General features: G+C 64.4%; 1 protein-coding gene across 1 annotated transcript; it reads left to right on the top strand.

The window, feature by feature from the left end:
* The first annotated feature begins 281 nt into the window (after window positions 1-281).
* Window positions 282-3,551, top strand: LOC129784633 (U3 small nucleolar RNA-interacting protein 2-like). Its single transcript, XM_055806756.1, has 14 exons — window positions 282-399; window positions 561-643; window positions 710-822; window positions 897-982; window positions 1,089-1,130; window positions 1,343-1,469; window positions 1,687-1,811; window positions 2,063-2,155; window positions 2,256-2,356; window positions 2,475-2,609; window positions 2,800-2,862; window positions 2,941-3,086; window positions 3,192-3,271; window positions 3,395-3,551. The coding sequence occupies exons 1-14, from the start codon at window positions 322-324 to the stop codon at window positions 3,485-3,487; spliced, it is 1,365 nt and encodes a 454-aa protein (XP_055662731.1). The 5' UTR covers window positions 282-321; the 3' UTR covers window positions 3,488-3,551.
* The last annotated feature ends 10,827 nt before the right edge of the window (window positions 3,552-14,378 follow it).

Here is a 14,378-nt window from a genome sequence, read left to right as displayed (position 1 = left end):
GGGGAGCCCCCGCCCCACACCCCTGGAGGGTCCCAGCGCGGGCACTGGCTGGAATGACGGGCGGGGGTCGCAGGCGCCCCACTGACGCGGCGGGGGCGGTGCCAGCGCGGGCCGGCGCCGGCGCACAGTGACTGACGCCGCCGCCGGAGTGACAGCGCGGGCCGCCACTAGGAAGCGGGGCGAGACAGGAGCACGGTTCCGGGGAACGGTCGTCAGGGCGGCAGCGGGAGGCGGGACTCGTCTGCCTGTAGCCAATAGGGGCGGGGGGGCGTGGCCCGGCCGCCGGCTGCAGGAAGGGCGGGCAGCACGTGGGGTGGCAGCATGGCGGCGGCGGCGGCGGGCGGCCGGAGGGGCAAGGCTCCGCGTGGGGCGGCGGGGCGGCGGCGGCTGCGGACGGTGGTGAGAGCCGGGCCGGGCGTGGAGGGAGGGGCGGGCTGCCCCGGTCGGGCGTCTTCGCGGAGGTGTCCCCGTCTCCGGTCCGGTCCCCGTCTCCGGTCCCGGTCCCCGTCTCGGTCCCGTACCCGGTCCCGCCCCGTCGATCACCCCGGTTTATCCCGCAGGCGCCGGCCGCCGAGAGGAAGCCGCGGGTACCGGCCCGGCGGCCCGGCGACGAGGAGGTGTCCAGCGACTCCGAGCCAGAGAGGTAAGCGGTGCGCCAAGGGGGTGCCGGTCCCGGTGCCGGTGGCGGCGCTCACGCGTGTCCCCACAGTCCGTCGGTGCCGCGGCGGCGCAGGGAGGTGGCGGAGGAGGAGGTGGAGGAGACGCCGCAGGAGAAGAAGCTGCGTCTGGCCAAGCTGTACCTGGAGCAGCTCCGTCAGTACGGTGAGTCCCACCCGGCCCCCGGCGGAGCAGCCCCGGGCGCTGAGCCTGTCCTTCACGCTCCGTGTCTGCCGCAGAGGAGGAGCGGGCGGCCGAGGAGGAGGAGGAGGAGGAGGCGGCGCAGCCGGCACATCTCATCGGCGACCGGCTGAAGGAGGACGTGGTGAGTGGGGGGACGGGCACGGCCCCTCGGTCCCGGTGTCGGCGGGCTCTGCCCCCCCACCGCGGGGCTGGGGCCGCCTCCACTGAGCCTCCCATTTCTCCCCCAGCTTGAGCAGAGGGGCCGGCTGCAGCGCCTGCTCGCCAAGGACGTAAGTGCCCGGTGCCGGGGGGTTGCTGGGCTCTAGGCACCAGTGCCGGCAGATGCTTCAACACAGGCAAAGTTGCAGTGCCAGCTGCGGGTCTTCTCCTGCCCTGGGTGCCGGTTGCTGACACCTGGAGAAGGGAGGGCACTGTGCTTGGGTATGCCTGTGCCTGGGGAAGGGGCCAGGGCAGCCCAGCTCACATCCTGCTCTCCCTGCAGGTGCAGCCTCCAGATCCAGCCAGCATCCGTGTGCTGCGGGGGCACCAGCTGCCCGTCACCTGCCTGGTCATCTCTCCAGATGACAGGTTCATGTTTTCTGCTTCCAAGGATGGCTCCCTCATCAAATGCAAGTGTTCCCTTGGGGCTGTGACTGGCTGTTCCCTGAGCCTGAACCCTCTGGGGACTCTGCAGCAGCAGAATTGGAGATGCCCACGGAATTGGCTTGGCCCTTGGCCTCTCCAGGGATGCGCCCATGCATTGTTTTGGGATCTGTGGGAGGCTTGTTGGCACTTTCTGGAGTGATGGGAGGCTCCCAGTGGGTAACGGTGATGCCTTTCCTGCAGGTGAGGTCGAGAGTGGGAAAAGGCTGTGTGTGGTGCCCGGGGGGAAGAAGGGCACCGAGGAGCAGCACAGGGGGCATGCATCCCACGTCCTCTGCATGGCCATCTCGTCGGATGGCAAGTACCTGGTATGGGGAGGGGACTGGCGCTGCTGCATGAGACAGAGAGGTGGTTGTGAGGAGTGCCTCTCCTCCCAGGGTCCTGCGGGGCAGTGTCTCATGCCCAGATATATCTTGCTGGATTAAGGCAGCCCCTACACCCATTGGAATCAAGAATGGGTCCCTAGGATACCCCAGAGCACACGGGGTGGGAGTGGGGGCTGGGGTGGGCTGTGAGTCTCCTGAGGGGCAGGCTTTGGGCATCCTCTGCTGTCTGCCAGGCCACGGGAGACCGGAACAAGCTCATCATGATCTGGGATGCAGCCACCTGCAAGCGCCTGCACATCTACACTGGGCACCATGATGCCATCTCGGTGAGTCAGAGGCATTAGTTGCGACGCCTGCAAGGCCAGGCAGCTGCGTCCTCTTCAGTGACCCTCATTGTGGTGCCCATGTCTGTCCATTTCTCTGCAGGGTTTGTCCTTCCGGAAGGGCACGCACCAGCTTTACAGCGCCTCCCACGACCGCTGCGTCAAGGTCTGGGATGTGGCAGAGAATGCATACGTGGAGACACTGTAAGACCTGGGGGGGATCCCACTGACCCTGCCACCATGGGATGCGCTGGTGGCTCCAGGGGAGGCAAGGCAGCAGAAGGCCATGCTTGCAGCAGCTCTTTGCCATCTCCTCCTGCAGCTTCGGGCACCAGGATGTCATCACAGGGCTGGACAGCCTGAGCCGGGAGTGCTGTGTGACGGCGGGGGGACGGGACGGCACTGTGCGGCTCTGGAAGATCCCCGAGGAGTCGCAGCTCGTGTTTTATGGGCACCAGTAGGTCCAGGGTGGGAGAGGGGGCTGCAGGCAGGTGCATCCAGCTGGGGCAGTGGCGTGCATGTGCCAAGCCTCACCAGGGAGCCTGCCAGCACCCTGGGGATTACTGATGCTCCAGTGACCTTTTGTCTCCTAAGTAGAACCCTGAAGCACACTCGTAACTGAAGGCAGTTCCTCCTTCTCTTCACAGGGGCTCCATTGACTGTATCCAGCTCATCAATGAGGAGCACATGGTGTCCGGCGCCGATGACGGGTGAGCACAGGCTCAGGGTGATGCCCAGGGTGGCAGGTGGTGTCCCCTCAGCCCCCTCACCCCTTCCCTCCCTGGCAGCTCTGTAGCCCTCTGGGGCATGATGAAGAAGAAGCCACTGGCACTGGCCCAGCAGGCACACGGCATGCAGGATGCCCAGGGCTTGCAGCAGCCTTACTGGATCTCAGCGGTGGCTGCCCTGCGCAACAGTGACCTCCTGGCTACAGGTGTGTGGCAGCCACTTCGGAGCAGGGGGTTTGGGAGTGCAGGGGGCTGTATCCGGCTCCATTTCCTGGTTTGGGGTGCATGGCAGTCTCCTCTCTCTGCCCCAGGCTCCCACAGCGACAGTGTGAAGCTCTGGAAGTGTGGTGAGGGATTTCGGAAGCTGGAGCCCCTCTTGGACATCCCCTTGGTATGGATAGGGAAGTTGGGGATGCTGGAGCTGGGCTGGTGAGGGGTGTCTTGGCAGGGATTCCCCTCTCTGGGTCGCAGGAAGCGGCTACGGGAGCCCCTCACCCTGCCCCGTTCCCTCCAGGTGGGTTTTGTCAACAGCCTGAAGTTCTCGGCAGCTGGTGACTTCCTGGTGGCCGGCCAGACTCCCCTCGCCCGGGTTCCAGCCAAGGGATGATGGAACAGTGCCCTGCACTATGGCAACAGTGACCAGGGTAACCCGAGTGACCCCACCAGTGCCAGTCTGTGTGGCTGCGGCTGAGCGCACGGGAGGGCGTCTGTCGTCCCTGTGTGCCCACCAGCCTTGGAGCAAGGGGAGCCGCGCAGGCCTTGTCCCGAGCCCCAGGTGGAAGAGAGAAGAGCCTCGGCGTGCCTGACGGTGTGGGGGCTGAGCCCCAGCTCAGCCTGGCCACAAGCGGGTGCGGCCCCAGGAGCGAGGTGACAGAGGGGTCCCTACGACAAGTGGCATGCCCCCAGTCTAGATGAACCCCAGCCCCATAGAGGGAGAAGGAGGAAGAGGGAGTCAGTCCCAACCCCTGGGGCAAGGAGCGGTCAGTGGGGCCCTGGGGCATCAGGAAGGGTCACAGTGGGGCACTTTGTGACGTGCCGTGTCACCCAGTGCTGCCCCCACAGTGTCTGGGAGGAAGGTGCTGGGGCAGGCTGGTGGCAAGGAGCCCCCTGAACAGAGCTACTTCTGCCCCACCGCCCCTGGCAGGGCAGCCCCGGGTGGTGCAGGCTTCCCTTCACCCCTTTCCTCTCTCCCTGCCGCAGGATGTCGAGGATACCCGCCAGCGACCCCAGGCAGTCCTGGCAGGAGAAGGACAGAGCTGCCCCAGCTCCCAGCTCGCGGCTGAAGCCCAACAATTGTAAGTTCCCGCTGCTGCATGCGTGTGAGTGTGAGGGCATCGTGGGCAGGGGGCTGCCCACGCTGCTCACCCTGCCCTGCCCTGCCCCAGACTCGCAGCCCCCGGCCAGGCTGGCATCCAGGCTCCAATGGGGCAGCAGCCAAAGACCCGGCCCTGCCACAGCATCCCTGGGGCAGGGACCCTCCCTGCCCCTGGTACCAGTGCATCCTTCACCCAGGCACACCGGGCCCCCCTCCTGGTGCTGCCCTCCAGCATCGCACCCTCACCCCTGGGATGCGCAGGGGACACCAGTGTCCCAGCCTTGAGCTGGGGCTGGGGACATCCCCAGGAGCTGGGCAGAGGGCTCACGCTTTCCCCACGGCCTGACCCCAGCCCTGCCTGCTCTGTGCCCGCCAGATTCCTGCCACTCGGACTTGGCTGCGCCCACGGAGGAAGAGAATACCCTGGACATCATCCGAGGCTTCCTCAGGATCAGACCAAAGGTATGCGTGGCCACTTCTACGAGGCTGTGCCCCTACCTCCCGGCCAGTCTTTCTGCCCACATGCCCTGCTCACAAGGTGCCGGGGACTATGCCCCCTCCCAGCTATCTCTCCCCACTGACACTGTTATCCAAAAAGTGTGCGCCTTCGCCCGTTGGGCAAGAGCCAGCCGACGCACAGAGGCCAGGCATTTCTTTATTACAGATTCGCGCAAAGCTGGGGCTTAGGTGATGATGCTCTACGAAGCAAGCCCAAAGCTCAGAAGAACAAGATTAACATTTATGCAGTCTAGTTATACATACGTATTTTCCAAACTCTGCCTAAAAGATGCTATTGGTAATTAGTACGCACGGTAGCTTTCCGTTGGTCTATATATCTCTTGCTTTGATTTCAAGTTACAGTGTGTTTTTCATTTACTGCATGTCTGAGGGAGGGGTGAGGGTGAGTCCTTTAGTCCTGAATGGAGTGGGTGGTTGCGATCCCCCCCCCGCTGCCTTTACCTTGCCCCTAGTTACAGTCTCGTTCCGCTGGCTTCTTGCCTTTGTTGCAAGTAACGGGCTGTTGGCACCTCCTGGGGTGAGGTGTTCCCCTTATCAGGCTTGGAGTTCTCCTTCAAGGGCACTTGTCATTAGGACAAAGTTACAGGCGTATGGCGACCCTAACTTCACGAGCAGAAGTGAATCACTTCGTGTTGACTACAATGTGATAATGGGGATCGAATGCATAGCTAGACATCAGCGCTGTCTGTCCCTCTGTCCCCTCCTCGGCTGGCAGCAAGCAGACCAGAAGCTGAAGTTTCTGGCCTCCATCTGCACCGTCTGCGACACCGCCAGCATGGACTCCAGCGTGTGGGACGAGCTTAGCGACTTTCAGTGCGAGGTGGTGGACACCATCCAGGTGAGGGGACAAGCAGTCAGGCCTCAAGAGGCAGGCCCAGGGGCAGTGGGCAGTGGCACAGCCCTGGGGGCAGGAGAGGGCTTGGCCGGGTAGGGGGGTGCGAAGGAGCGCTGCTCCAGGTTTCTCTCCTTGGAGATGTTCTAAAGCCACTGGCGTGGCCCGACTGGAGCTGGGGGTTGGACCCAATGATGTTTGCAGGTCCCTTGGCCAGCCTGTGGCTCCGTGATGGGCACAGAACTTGCCACCACGGGGCCTGGGACCACTGAGTGCTGGGTTGGGAGGGGGTGCCAGGATGGGGGCAGCCGGGGCTCTGCCAGCCCCGCAGGCTCTTGCTGGGTGAAGGAGACTGCCCCATCCTGACGTGACTCACCCTGCTGTGCTCCCCAGGTGCTGCTGCAACAGGAGCCCACTGACGACCTGGGCACCACGGTGCGGCAGCAAGCCATGTTGGCCATCACCTCCATGAGGTACCTGCCCCGGCCCCCAGCTTGGCCTCCTCGGTGCCAGGTGGCCCCGACAGCACTCGTCCCATATGGGGGGCATCCCCCGTGCTGGGTCTGAGAGGGAGGGGCAGGGGGCGGTACAGGGTTTTCCCCCTCAACTTGAGTGTCAGTAGCGTGGGGCTTGACATGACCCCTGCGGCGTGGGAGCCGAGCCAGGTCTCCAGCCCCAGAGTCTGCCTCTCCCTGGCTGGGCCCCAAGAGCACCCCCTTTGTCCCTGCAGCAGAGTGGGACTGCTTCTGGAGGAGAAGACAAGCAGCCTCCTCCAAGCCTGCTTCTGCAGCATCTTCTACCAGCACCCACAGGAGGACACCCAGGACCCCGAGGCTTCCCTCTACTCCATGGTATGCCACAGGGTGAACCACGGGGAGATCCCCTGCCCCAGGGTCCCTTCCTGGGCACCGCAGGGCCATGGCCGTCCCTCCCTGGCTTCCAGGGCTGCCCCCAAGACTCTGTCTCCCTCGCAGACCATGGCCGTGATGGACAGCATGCTGCAGGCGCTGGTATGCAGTGCTGGCACGCTTGGCATCCTGGAGCTGCAGAACATCTTGCAGGTCTGGCCTTGGCACAGGGTCCCTATGGGCAGTGACCCCCGGCTCCAGCGGTGACCCACCCAGCGCCTGGTGCAAGGAATGGGGCAGGCAATGCCCCTCCTTCCCCGCCATGCCCCTCCCACTAGCCCCTTGCCTCCTGGCTGCTGCCAGAGCCCCTTCTCCTGCCACAGCTCACCCCACCTCTGCAGCCGTGCTTGCTGCCCATCCTGCCCAACACTCCCGCCCAGACAGACCTGCCTGTCTGGCTTGGCAAGGGGAGCCCAGCCCTGGGGCTTTCCCCCTCCAGCTTTACCACGGCACATATCCCAGAGCCCCCACCACCCTTCCCCAGGGAGCTGGTCACCACAAAGCCTTGGGGTCCCTGGGTGGGGGGTGGAGGGACGTTGTTTGAGGGGGAAGGAGTGGAAGGCAGCAGAGGCAGCAGCAGGAGCGGGATGCGGCGACCTGCCTGGCCGCAGCAGGTTGCTGCGAGAGGCAAGAAGGACACATGCCCCATCCCAGGCATTGCCCCGGAGCAAGCCTGCCTCTGCCGTGCTGCGCCATGCCACCTCCCTGGCACACCAGCAGCTTTTCTCCTCCCAGGTCCTGCTGCCCTTCACCAAGTCCCAGAGGGAAGCAGTGCAGGAGAGGGCCGTGGCGCGGATTGCCACGCTGATCAAATTCACCACCACCTGCTCCATGCCACAGGTACCGAGCTCCTGGTCTGGGCAGTCCCACTGCCCTGTCCCTGCAGCCCGGAGCCCTGGCACCTCCTGGGGAAGTTGGGCACCCAGTCAGCAGGAGGCTGGGAGCAGGAGTCTTTGCCCTGTCCCTGCCCTGTCCACGCTCTCTCCCAGGGCAGGGCCGGGCAGGGCAGGGCTGCCGCAGGCACAGGCAGGAACTTGGCTTCCCTGCTCCGGCCTGGTGCCCGGCTGCTCTGGGAGCAGCTGCGGCTCACCTTGTGACCGGCCTCACCTTGTGCCTGCACTGCCTCTCTTCCCCCAGGTCTGCTCCTGCTTTGCACAAACTATAGTCCTCAGACACCAGTGCTCCAAGAGTCATCAGTTTGCCATACTGGGGCTGCTGGTGGGGCACCTCATTCTCTGCTGCACCTGCAAGCATGAGAGGACCCGCCACGAGGCTGCAGTTGCTCTCCATCACCTGCACACCTTCATCCTGCAGCAGAGAAGTAAGAGAGGCCGTGTCGGGCTTGGTCCCCCCCAGCATGGGCAGCCAGTGGCCACCCTCCTTGGCCAGAGAAAGCCGCATACAACCTGCCTGCCTGCCTGCAGTCTGAAGAGCCATTTCCTCTCAGCCCTGCTCACAATAGCCCTGGACCCTCCCTGCGTATCTGCTCCACAGACCTGTCAGGGCGTCCCAGTCCTTTGCCAGTGCCTTTTCTGCCCAGCACTCAGACTGCACCTCCAGCTCTGCACCCTCTCTCTCAGCACCCCGGGTTTTCTCCTCCCCAGGCAGGCAGCGCTGGCCGCATGACAGAGGGCAGCTGGAGCACCAGGAGGTCTGGCAAGCGAGGCAGCCCCAGCAGCTTTTGCAAACCAGCAGTGCCAGAGAAATCTTCTTGGTAAGAAGGGCCTTCAGCTCCTGGCTGGCGGGATCAGCATGAGCGAAGGGACACCTGATGCATGGCGATAGCGGGGGCTTGCGCCGATCCTGAGCAGGGGCGAGGCAAAGGCCTCCAGTGAGCTCTGGTTCCCCATGGCACCCTGACCCCCACCGTCCATCTGCCCAGTGCAGCCTGGCTCTGCGTCCCACTCCCTGCACAGCCAAGATGCTCTGGGGGATGCTCTAGGTGACAAATCTCCCTTCCTCTCCTTCATGCCGCAGAAGTTCACGAAATACCTCCGTCCCTCTGACCGGGCAGACATCATCCTCCTAGCCATCAAGAACATGAGAGACCCAAGCACCTACAGCATCCGCGTGGCTGCCCACATGGTGGATGTCCTTGTGCTGGGCCCTGCCTTCCAGCTGGGGCAGGTGAGTTGCCCAGGGGTGGCACAGCTGATGCTCCAGCCCCCCGGGGCACCGTTCCTCCCCCGGCTCTGCACCTGGCCAGCGCTGACACCATCTCCAGCTGGCATACCACAACGGGAACAGAAGCAGCTCCCAGTGGGAGCTGGGGAAACAGCCGCGCTCACCCGACTGACATCCCCACTCCCTCCTGTGTCTCCTCTCCAGGTCTTGAAGATCGTGCGCGCCATCTACACAAACCTGCCCTCCATCAGGATGCTGGTAGCCATCAACAGCCTGGACAGGGCCCTGCGCGTGCTGGCAGACAAACACCCCAGCGAGGTGGTGGCCGGCCTGCTGCAGTGCTCCCCAGCATGCACCTAGTACGGGGCTCACCAGACTTTAGGGCTGCTCTCACACTGGCAGAGGGGCCCCAATACCCTCCCAAGGGACTTCAGGCCGGCCTTACTCCTGGGTGTCCCCACTGACAGAGCCCTGGTTCTCCACAGTGTCGCCATGACCATGTGGACGGTGATGCTCTTTGAGCCCCAGGCTGCGAAGAAGGTGCTGCAGGAGCTCATCAACGTGATGATGAACCAGTCGCTGCACAAGACCTCCGCCTCTACCAAGGACAACCCGCGCATCCTCTCCCTGGCTGTGAGTTGCTGGATGAGGCCTCACTGACCTCCGGGGCTGCTCTCAGCTCTCTGGGGCCACCCCTTCCCTTCCATGCCCGCCCCAAGCCTTGGCCTCCCCAGGGGTCAGGGAGATGTCCGTGTCTGGTGTCTTCTGCAGGCAGCCAGGACCATAAGCAAGATCCTCCTGCAGTCCAGCTGCCCACGGGACGCGGAAGCCATTTTCCCCCGGCTTTTCCTGGCACTGCTTTTCCAAGTGTCATTCACCACAGAGCTGGCGCCAAAGGAGGTGCAGATCTTCTGGAAGGGCCACCAACAGGGTCTGATTGCTCCTATCAGGTGCGCCATCCCTGTCCGCTCGTCCCTGCCAGCCACCTGGAGCCAAGCCAGGGGTCCCGGTGGGAGCTGAGCATTTCTCCTCGTGCAGGTCTGTGGTGCGGGCCATGACGGTGCTGCTCTGCAGGATGGGCCTTGAGAGCCACATGCTGGCCATCGAGGCGCAGGGTGGCTGGGACATGCTGCTCAGTGCCCAGACCCACCTCATGGGAGTGCGCATCGTGGCCAGGTGAGAGCCCCTTCTCCACACTCCTGGGGGACTGTGCACCCCACCCCACCCCCTCCCTTGGGGCTGATGGCAGGGGGTCCCCACTGCTTGCAGAAAGTGCTGCAGTCCAGTGATGACCACACTGGTGCGAACCCCAGAGATGTGCCCGCCTGGCTCAGGCCTGACAGTGCTTCCTTCCCCCTTCCAGGGAGATGATGAAGACCCCAAGATCCCTGCGCTCCACCATCTTCCGCCATCTGGCAGAGCTCCTCTATGTGGAGAACCCCTCCTGGGAGATGGTCGCCATGGTCTTCTTTGTTGAGGTGAGCCTGATGGCACTGCTCCAAGCTCCCTCCGATGCTCAGATCTCCCATGTCCGCTGCTGCAGCGGCAGCTGGGGCAGCAGGTGGGCTCTGGCTGGTACCACGGAGGAGCAAGGCGAGCAACCAGTGTGGTGTGGGGCACGGGGGCTCTCCGCAGTCCCTGCTGCCTCCATTCAGGCTTGGCCTTGCCCTGCCTGAGCTGACGGCTGCGGCCAGCGCTGCACCTCTCCAGCTCCCGTTGCGTGTGTTTCAGATGGTGGGCTGCATTGGCCTCAGTGAAGAGCTGGACTGTGCCCTGGCAATCTTCCCCACGTATCTGCAGAGCCAGTGCCTGGGGATGCCCACCCTGGTGCTCAGGGCCATCCTCAGGCTCACCGAGAGGCCTGACACAGTGAGTAGGGGGCAGCTGGGGCAGCCAGGACAACAGCCCATGGCAGAGCTGTGGGTGGTAGGTAACGTGGCGGCTTGGGCTTTTCTGGGCATGGGGAGCTGAGCCAGCTGCAGCCAGCTCTCCCGCGTCCCTGGCCCACTGCCCCATGGCAAGGGGAGAGGCAGCAGTGCCGAGGGGAACAGCACGTCCCAGCAGGGATGATGGCAGCAGAGCCACCAGCCCGAGTGTGGGGTCTGCAGAGCGTGGCCGTGGGGTGATGAGCCCCGGGATGAAACGCAGGGCCTGCTGGCGGCTCGCGCAGCTTTCCAAGCAGCGCTGGTCACCCACCAGGCTGCTCAGGGGGTCTGCTGCAAAAGGGGGCAGCCGAGGGTCTGGCAAGGAGCCAGAGCTGTCTGTCCTCCCCCTGCGCACCCTGCTCTTCCCATGGCCGTGCCAGGGAGCCCTGTCTGCCAGGCGCTTGCCCTCCTAACCCATGCTGCCTGCTGAGAAGCCAGTGGGGAGGCCAGTGCTCACGGGGAGGGTTTTCAGCCCTGCGGTCACTTGCCGCTTTACAAAAATGAGGTGGCGTGTCTCACACAGGTATGGAAAACCCTTGTCCTGCTGCCGTACGTCATGGAGCGGCTGCAGGCTGATGACAGCGACGGCAGCGCCGTGGCCCTCTCCGTGCTTGACAACATGCTCCAGCTTCCGGCGGGGAAGAAGCCCAGCCTCATTGCCCCGGCGCTGGCTGACAAGCTCCAGCCACTCTTTGACAATGTAAGGCTGGCGGAGAGCCCCATGCTCCCCTCATTGAGCACCTCGCTCGCGTCTCCCACCGCAGCCCCCATGCTCTGCAGGAGGATGCTTTGCCCTGCAGCCCCCAGGCACTGTCGCTGCCCTCGGTGACTCCGTGCTGCACCCCAAACCCCCAGCGTGGACTCACCCTGGCTCGGCCCCCTTGCCGCAGGGCGGACGGGGGTGGCAGGACAGCAGCCGGTGTGCTGAGCAACACCAATGTGCACCCTGCCCTGGCAGCATCCCCCAGTCCTCCACAGGGTCTCCCTCTCCGGCCCCCAGCCCCTCTGCACAGACATTCTGCATGCCACGGCTCATGCACTCCCTTATGGAGCAGGGCTGCCTGCAGCCATCTGGGGGAAGTTCACCTCCACGTCAGCCCCTCGCCTGCCATGGGCTTGCGCTTGGGGCTGAGGTCCTCCTCCCCTCCTTCCCCAGCATTTGGACACTGTGCGGGAGCAATCCATCCACCTCTTCCAAAGCGTGATGTGGCTCGTGGTGGGCGCTGAAAAGAAGGAGATGAAGAAGAAGGTGTGGAGCAGCCTGCTGCCACTGCTCTTGCACCTGCACGATCAGAACAAAAGTGTGGCCAAGGTGGGATTCTTAGCCTGACCGGTCCTTTGGGCCCGGCAATGCTGACACTGGACCCTTCAAATGTGTGCCACTGGGAGGTCTAGCTTGCTGAGTCCCTAGGGCCAGGCAGAGCCCCCCTCCCTGCCCACTGCTGCCCTTCTCCTGCTGCTGCCCAGGTGGACGGGGAGGTGGGTCCCTTTCCCACCCAGCTCCCTCCGCACAGCCCCTGGCATGGGTCCTGCAGCCCCAGAGACTGAGCTACAGCTCCACAACAGCCTGGGGCCCCCAGGGCCAAAGCACTGAAGCCCTGACGGCCTTCCAGTCAGAGAGGGTGATTGTCCTTCTCTTCCCCGGGGTGCTGAACATGGTGACAGCACCAATTCCCAGCTGGAGCGTCTTGCTGGCATGGGGTAGAAGAGGTTCTGAGCCCCGCCAAGAGGGAGGACACAGGGTCCTGCGCCCTCGATGGTGGTGGTGGCATCTCTGTTGCTCACCAGGCCTCCCAGGAAGCCCTCCGCAGTGCTGGCCTGTTCCTGAAGTGGAGGCAGCTGGTGCACATGGCTGCGACCGGGCAGGCATGGAGGATCAGCGAGTGCCTGGTAAGCAGAGCCCCAACACCCCTGGGATCTTCCCCGGGCAAGCCCTGCCCTGTGCCCTGCGGGGGGGGTGGAGGGCTGTGCCCCCTTGGCTGCACACACCCTCCTGGAGCAGGCTCTGCTCCGCATTGCCTTTGCCCCTGGGGTCCCCAAGGGGACCCTGCCACTAGGATGGCACCCCTGCATCCCTGGGAGCCTGATGCTCCCTCTGAACCCCGGTGCCACACAGTGGGGAGCTGGGGATGTCCTGCTGGGGGGAAGGGGGATGGCCCTGGGTGGAGGGATGGCCAAACGCGGGGGCAGCTCTGCGCCGACCCTGCACCCTTCTCCTCTCTCCAGCTGGCCAAGAAGAGGAGCAGGGCCATGGCCTACCTGCACCAGAGCCTGCATTACCTGCACAGCTCGCAGGAGCCCCTGCGATGCGAGGCTGTCAGGTTCATCGGTGAGCCATGACTCCCAGGGTCCCTGTGTCCCAGCACAGGACCTATGGGGCACCCCTTCACCCCCTCCTGCCCCTGCCTGCACAGGTGGGGCTGGCAGGAGGCTCATCCATCCCCTCCCTGATGCTGCACTCCGGGGTCAGCCCTCCCGGGGGGACCGTGCAGCCAGGTGGGCTGGCTGCAAGGGTCTCTGAGCGGCAGCAGCATCCTTGACACACTGTGTTGCTCCAGGGCTCGTTGGGCGGTGCGTGCGTGAGCAGTGGTACCTGGAGTACATCCGACATGGTGAGCGAGGGCAGTGGGGAGGAGGAAGGAGCTAGCACGGAGCTCCCCCCCGCAACCTGGGCAAGGGGGGATCTGCTCCCAGCGTGCCTAGGGGGGACGGGGTGTTTCTGCAGGGGGCTATTCCTGAGAAGCAGCTTCCAGCCGAGCCACCTGTCCCCTGGCTGCCTCCTGGCCCTGGCAATCACAGGGTGCAGTGTGCCCTGCCTGGAGGGGACACAGGGCTGTCACCTCACCTCTGCTGCTTTGTCCCCACAGTCCTTAAAGGCGCAATGAAAGACACCAGCCCCCTGGTCTCCTCCCTGGCAACTCAGACATTCCTCATCCTTGGACGACGAAGGCTGTAAGGGGTGGTTTAACCTGTGATTACTGCGCTTATGGCTGCCAAGGACATGGGGGAGGTGGCACTCGACCCCCAGCGAGGGCTCTGCTCAGGCAGAGACGAAGCAGCAGCCCCAGCCCGAGGATGCTCTGCAGGCTTCTCTTCCTGAAGGCTAACAGGGAAGAAGACACCTCAGCCCCAGAGGAGCTGGCGTCCTCTGGAGAGCGGCAGGACAACTGCTCTTTCCAGTGGTCCAGGGCAAAGACGTGCCCTCATGCTTCGCCTTTGCCATAAAGTGCCAGCTGCTCCACTGGGCTGTGAAGCAGAGGGGAGAAGCCCAAGGTGGAGCCGAAGCAGAACTTGAAAGCAATGCCTTCCTTCCCCTCTCCAGGGCCACGCTGCCGGAATAAATGACTTTTTCTGCCACCCACTGTCTGAGCAGCCTGCACTGCCTGGGGCTGACGTGGCCGAGCCCAGGGGTTACCAAGCCGCCGATGCTCTGGCTCCAGCAGCACAGGCCCCTCCATGTCCCCAGCAGGATGGGCAGCTCTGCCTCCTGCCCGTGCCGCTTGTCCCCACCTGCCCTGCAGCCACTGCTGCCCAGCACGTCACGAGAGCAGCAGTAAGAGGGCACACTGCAAAACCAAGCCCTCTGTTGAGCCATCAACAAAGCCCAACAAACAAAGCCCAAGCCTTTGACCAGTCTCCAAAGGGGAGACCACCTGTGGGCAGCCAGCAGCCCCTCCACGATGCCCCGGGCATGCACGGCAACAGTCTTTGGCCACCTATGGCCGGGGCGCTGAGCCTGTGGCGGCACAGAGGCTGGCCGAAGGGCGCTCCCGCTGCCCGCCGGGCTGCCCGCTCCCGGCTGTCCCGCACACCGGCCCCTCAGAGCCCACGCCACCCGCCTTCCCGACCCCGCTGCCCCTGCAGCACCACCGCCC

Source organism: Falco peregrinus, chromosome 5 (genome assembly GCF_023634155.1).
Source record: "Falco peregrinus isolate bFalPer1 chromosome 5, bFalPer1.pri, whole genome shotgun sequence".
In the NCBI taxonomy this organism is placed as follows: Eukaryota; Metazoa; Chordata; class Aves; order Falconiformes; family Falconidae; genus Falco; species Falco peregrinus.
The sequence above is the reverse complement of the archived record's forward strand: the minus strand, read 5'-3'. Positions and strand labels throughout refer to the sequence as shown.

Bases quoted from the DNA above. Each gene is read 5' to 3' on its own strand.
- LOC129784633 (XM_055806756.1), top strand. From the start codon at position 322: ATGGCGGCGGCGGCGGCGGGCGGCCGGAGGGGCAAGGCTCCGCGTGGG. The intron at 400-560 runs GTGAGAGCCGGG...TTTATCCCGCAG, and splicing joins GGCGGCGGCTGCGGACGGTG to GCGCCGGCCGCCGAGAGGAA. The intron at 2,863-2,940 runs GTGAGCACAGGC...CCTCCCTGGCAG, and splicing joins GTGTCCGGCGCCGATGACGG to CTCTGTAGCCCTCTGGGGCA.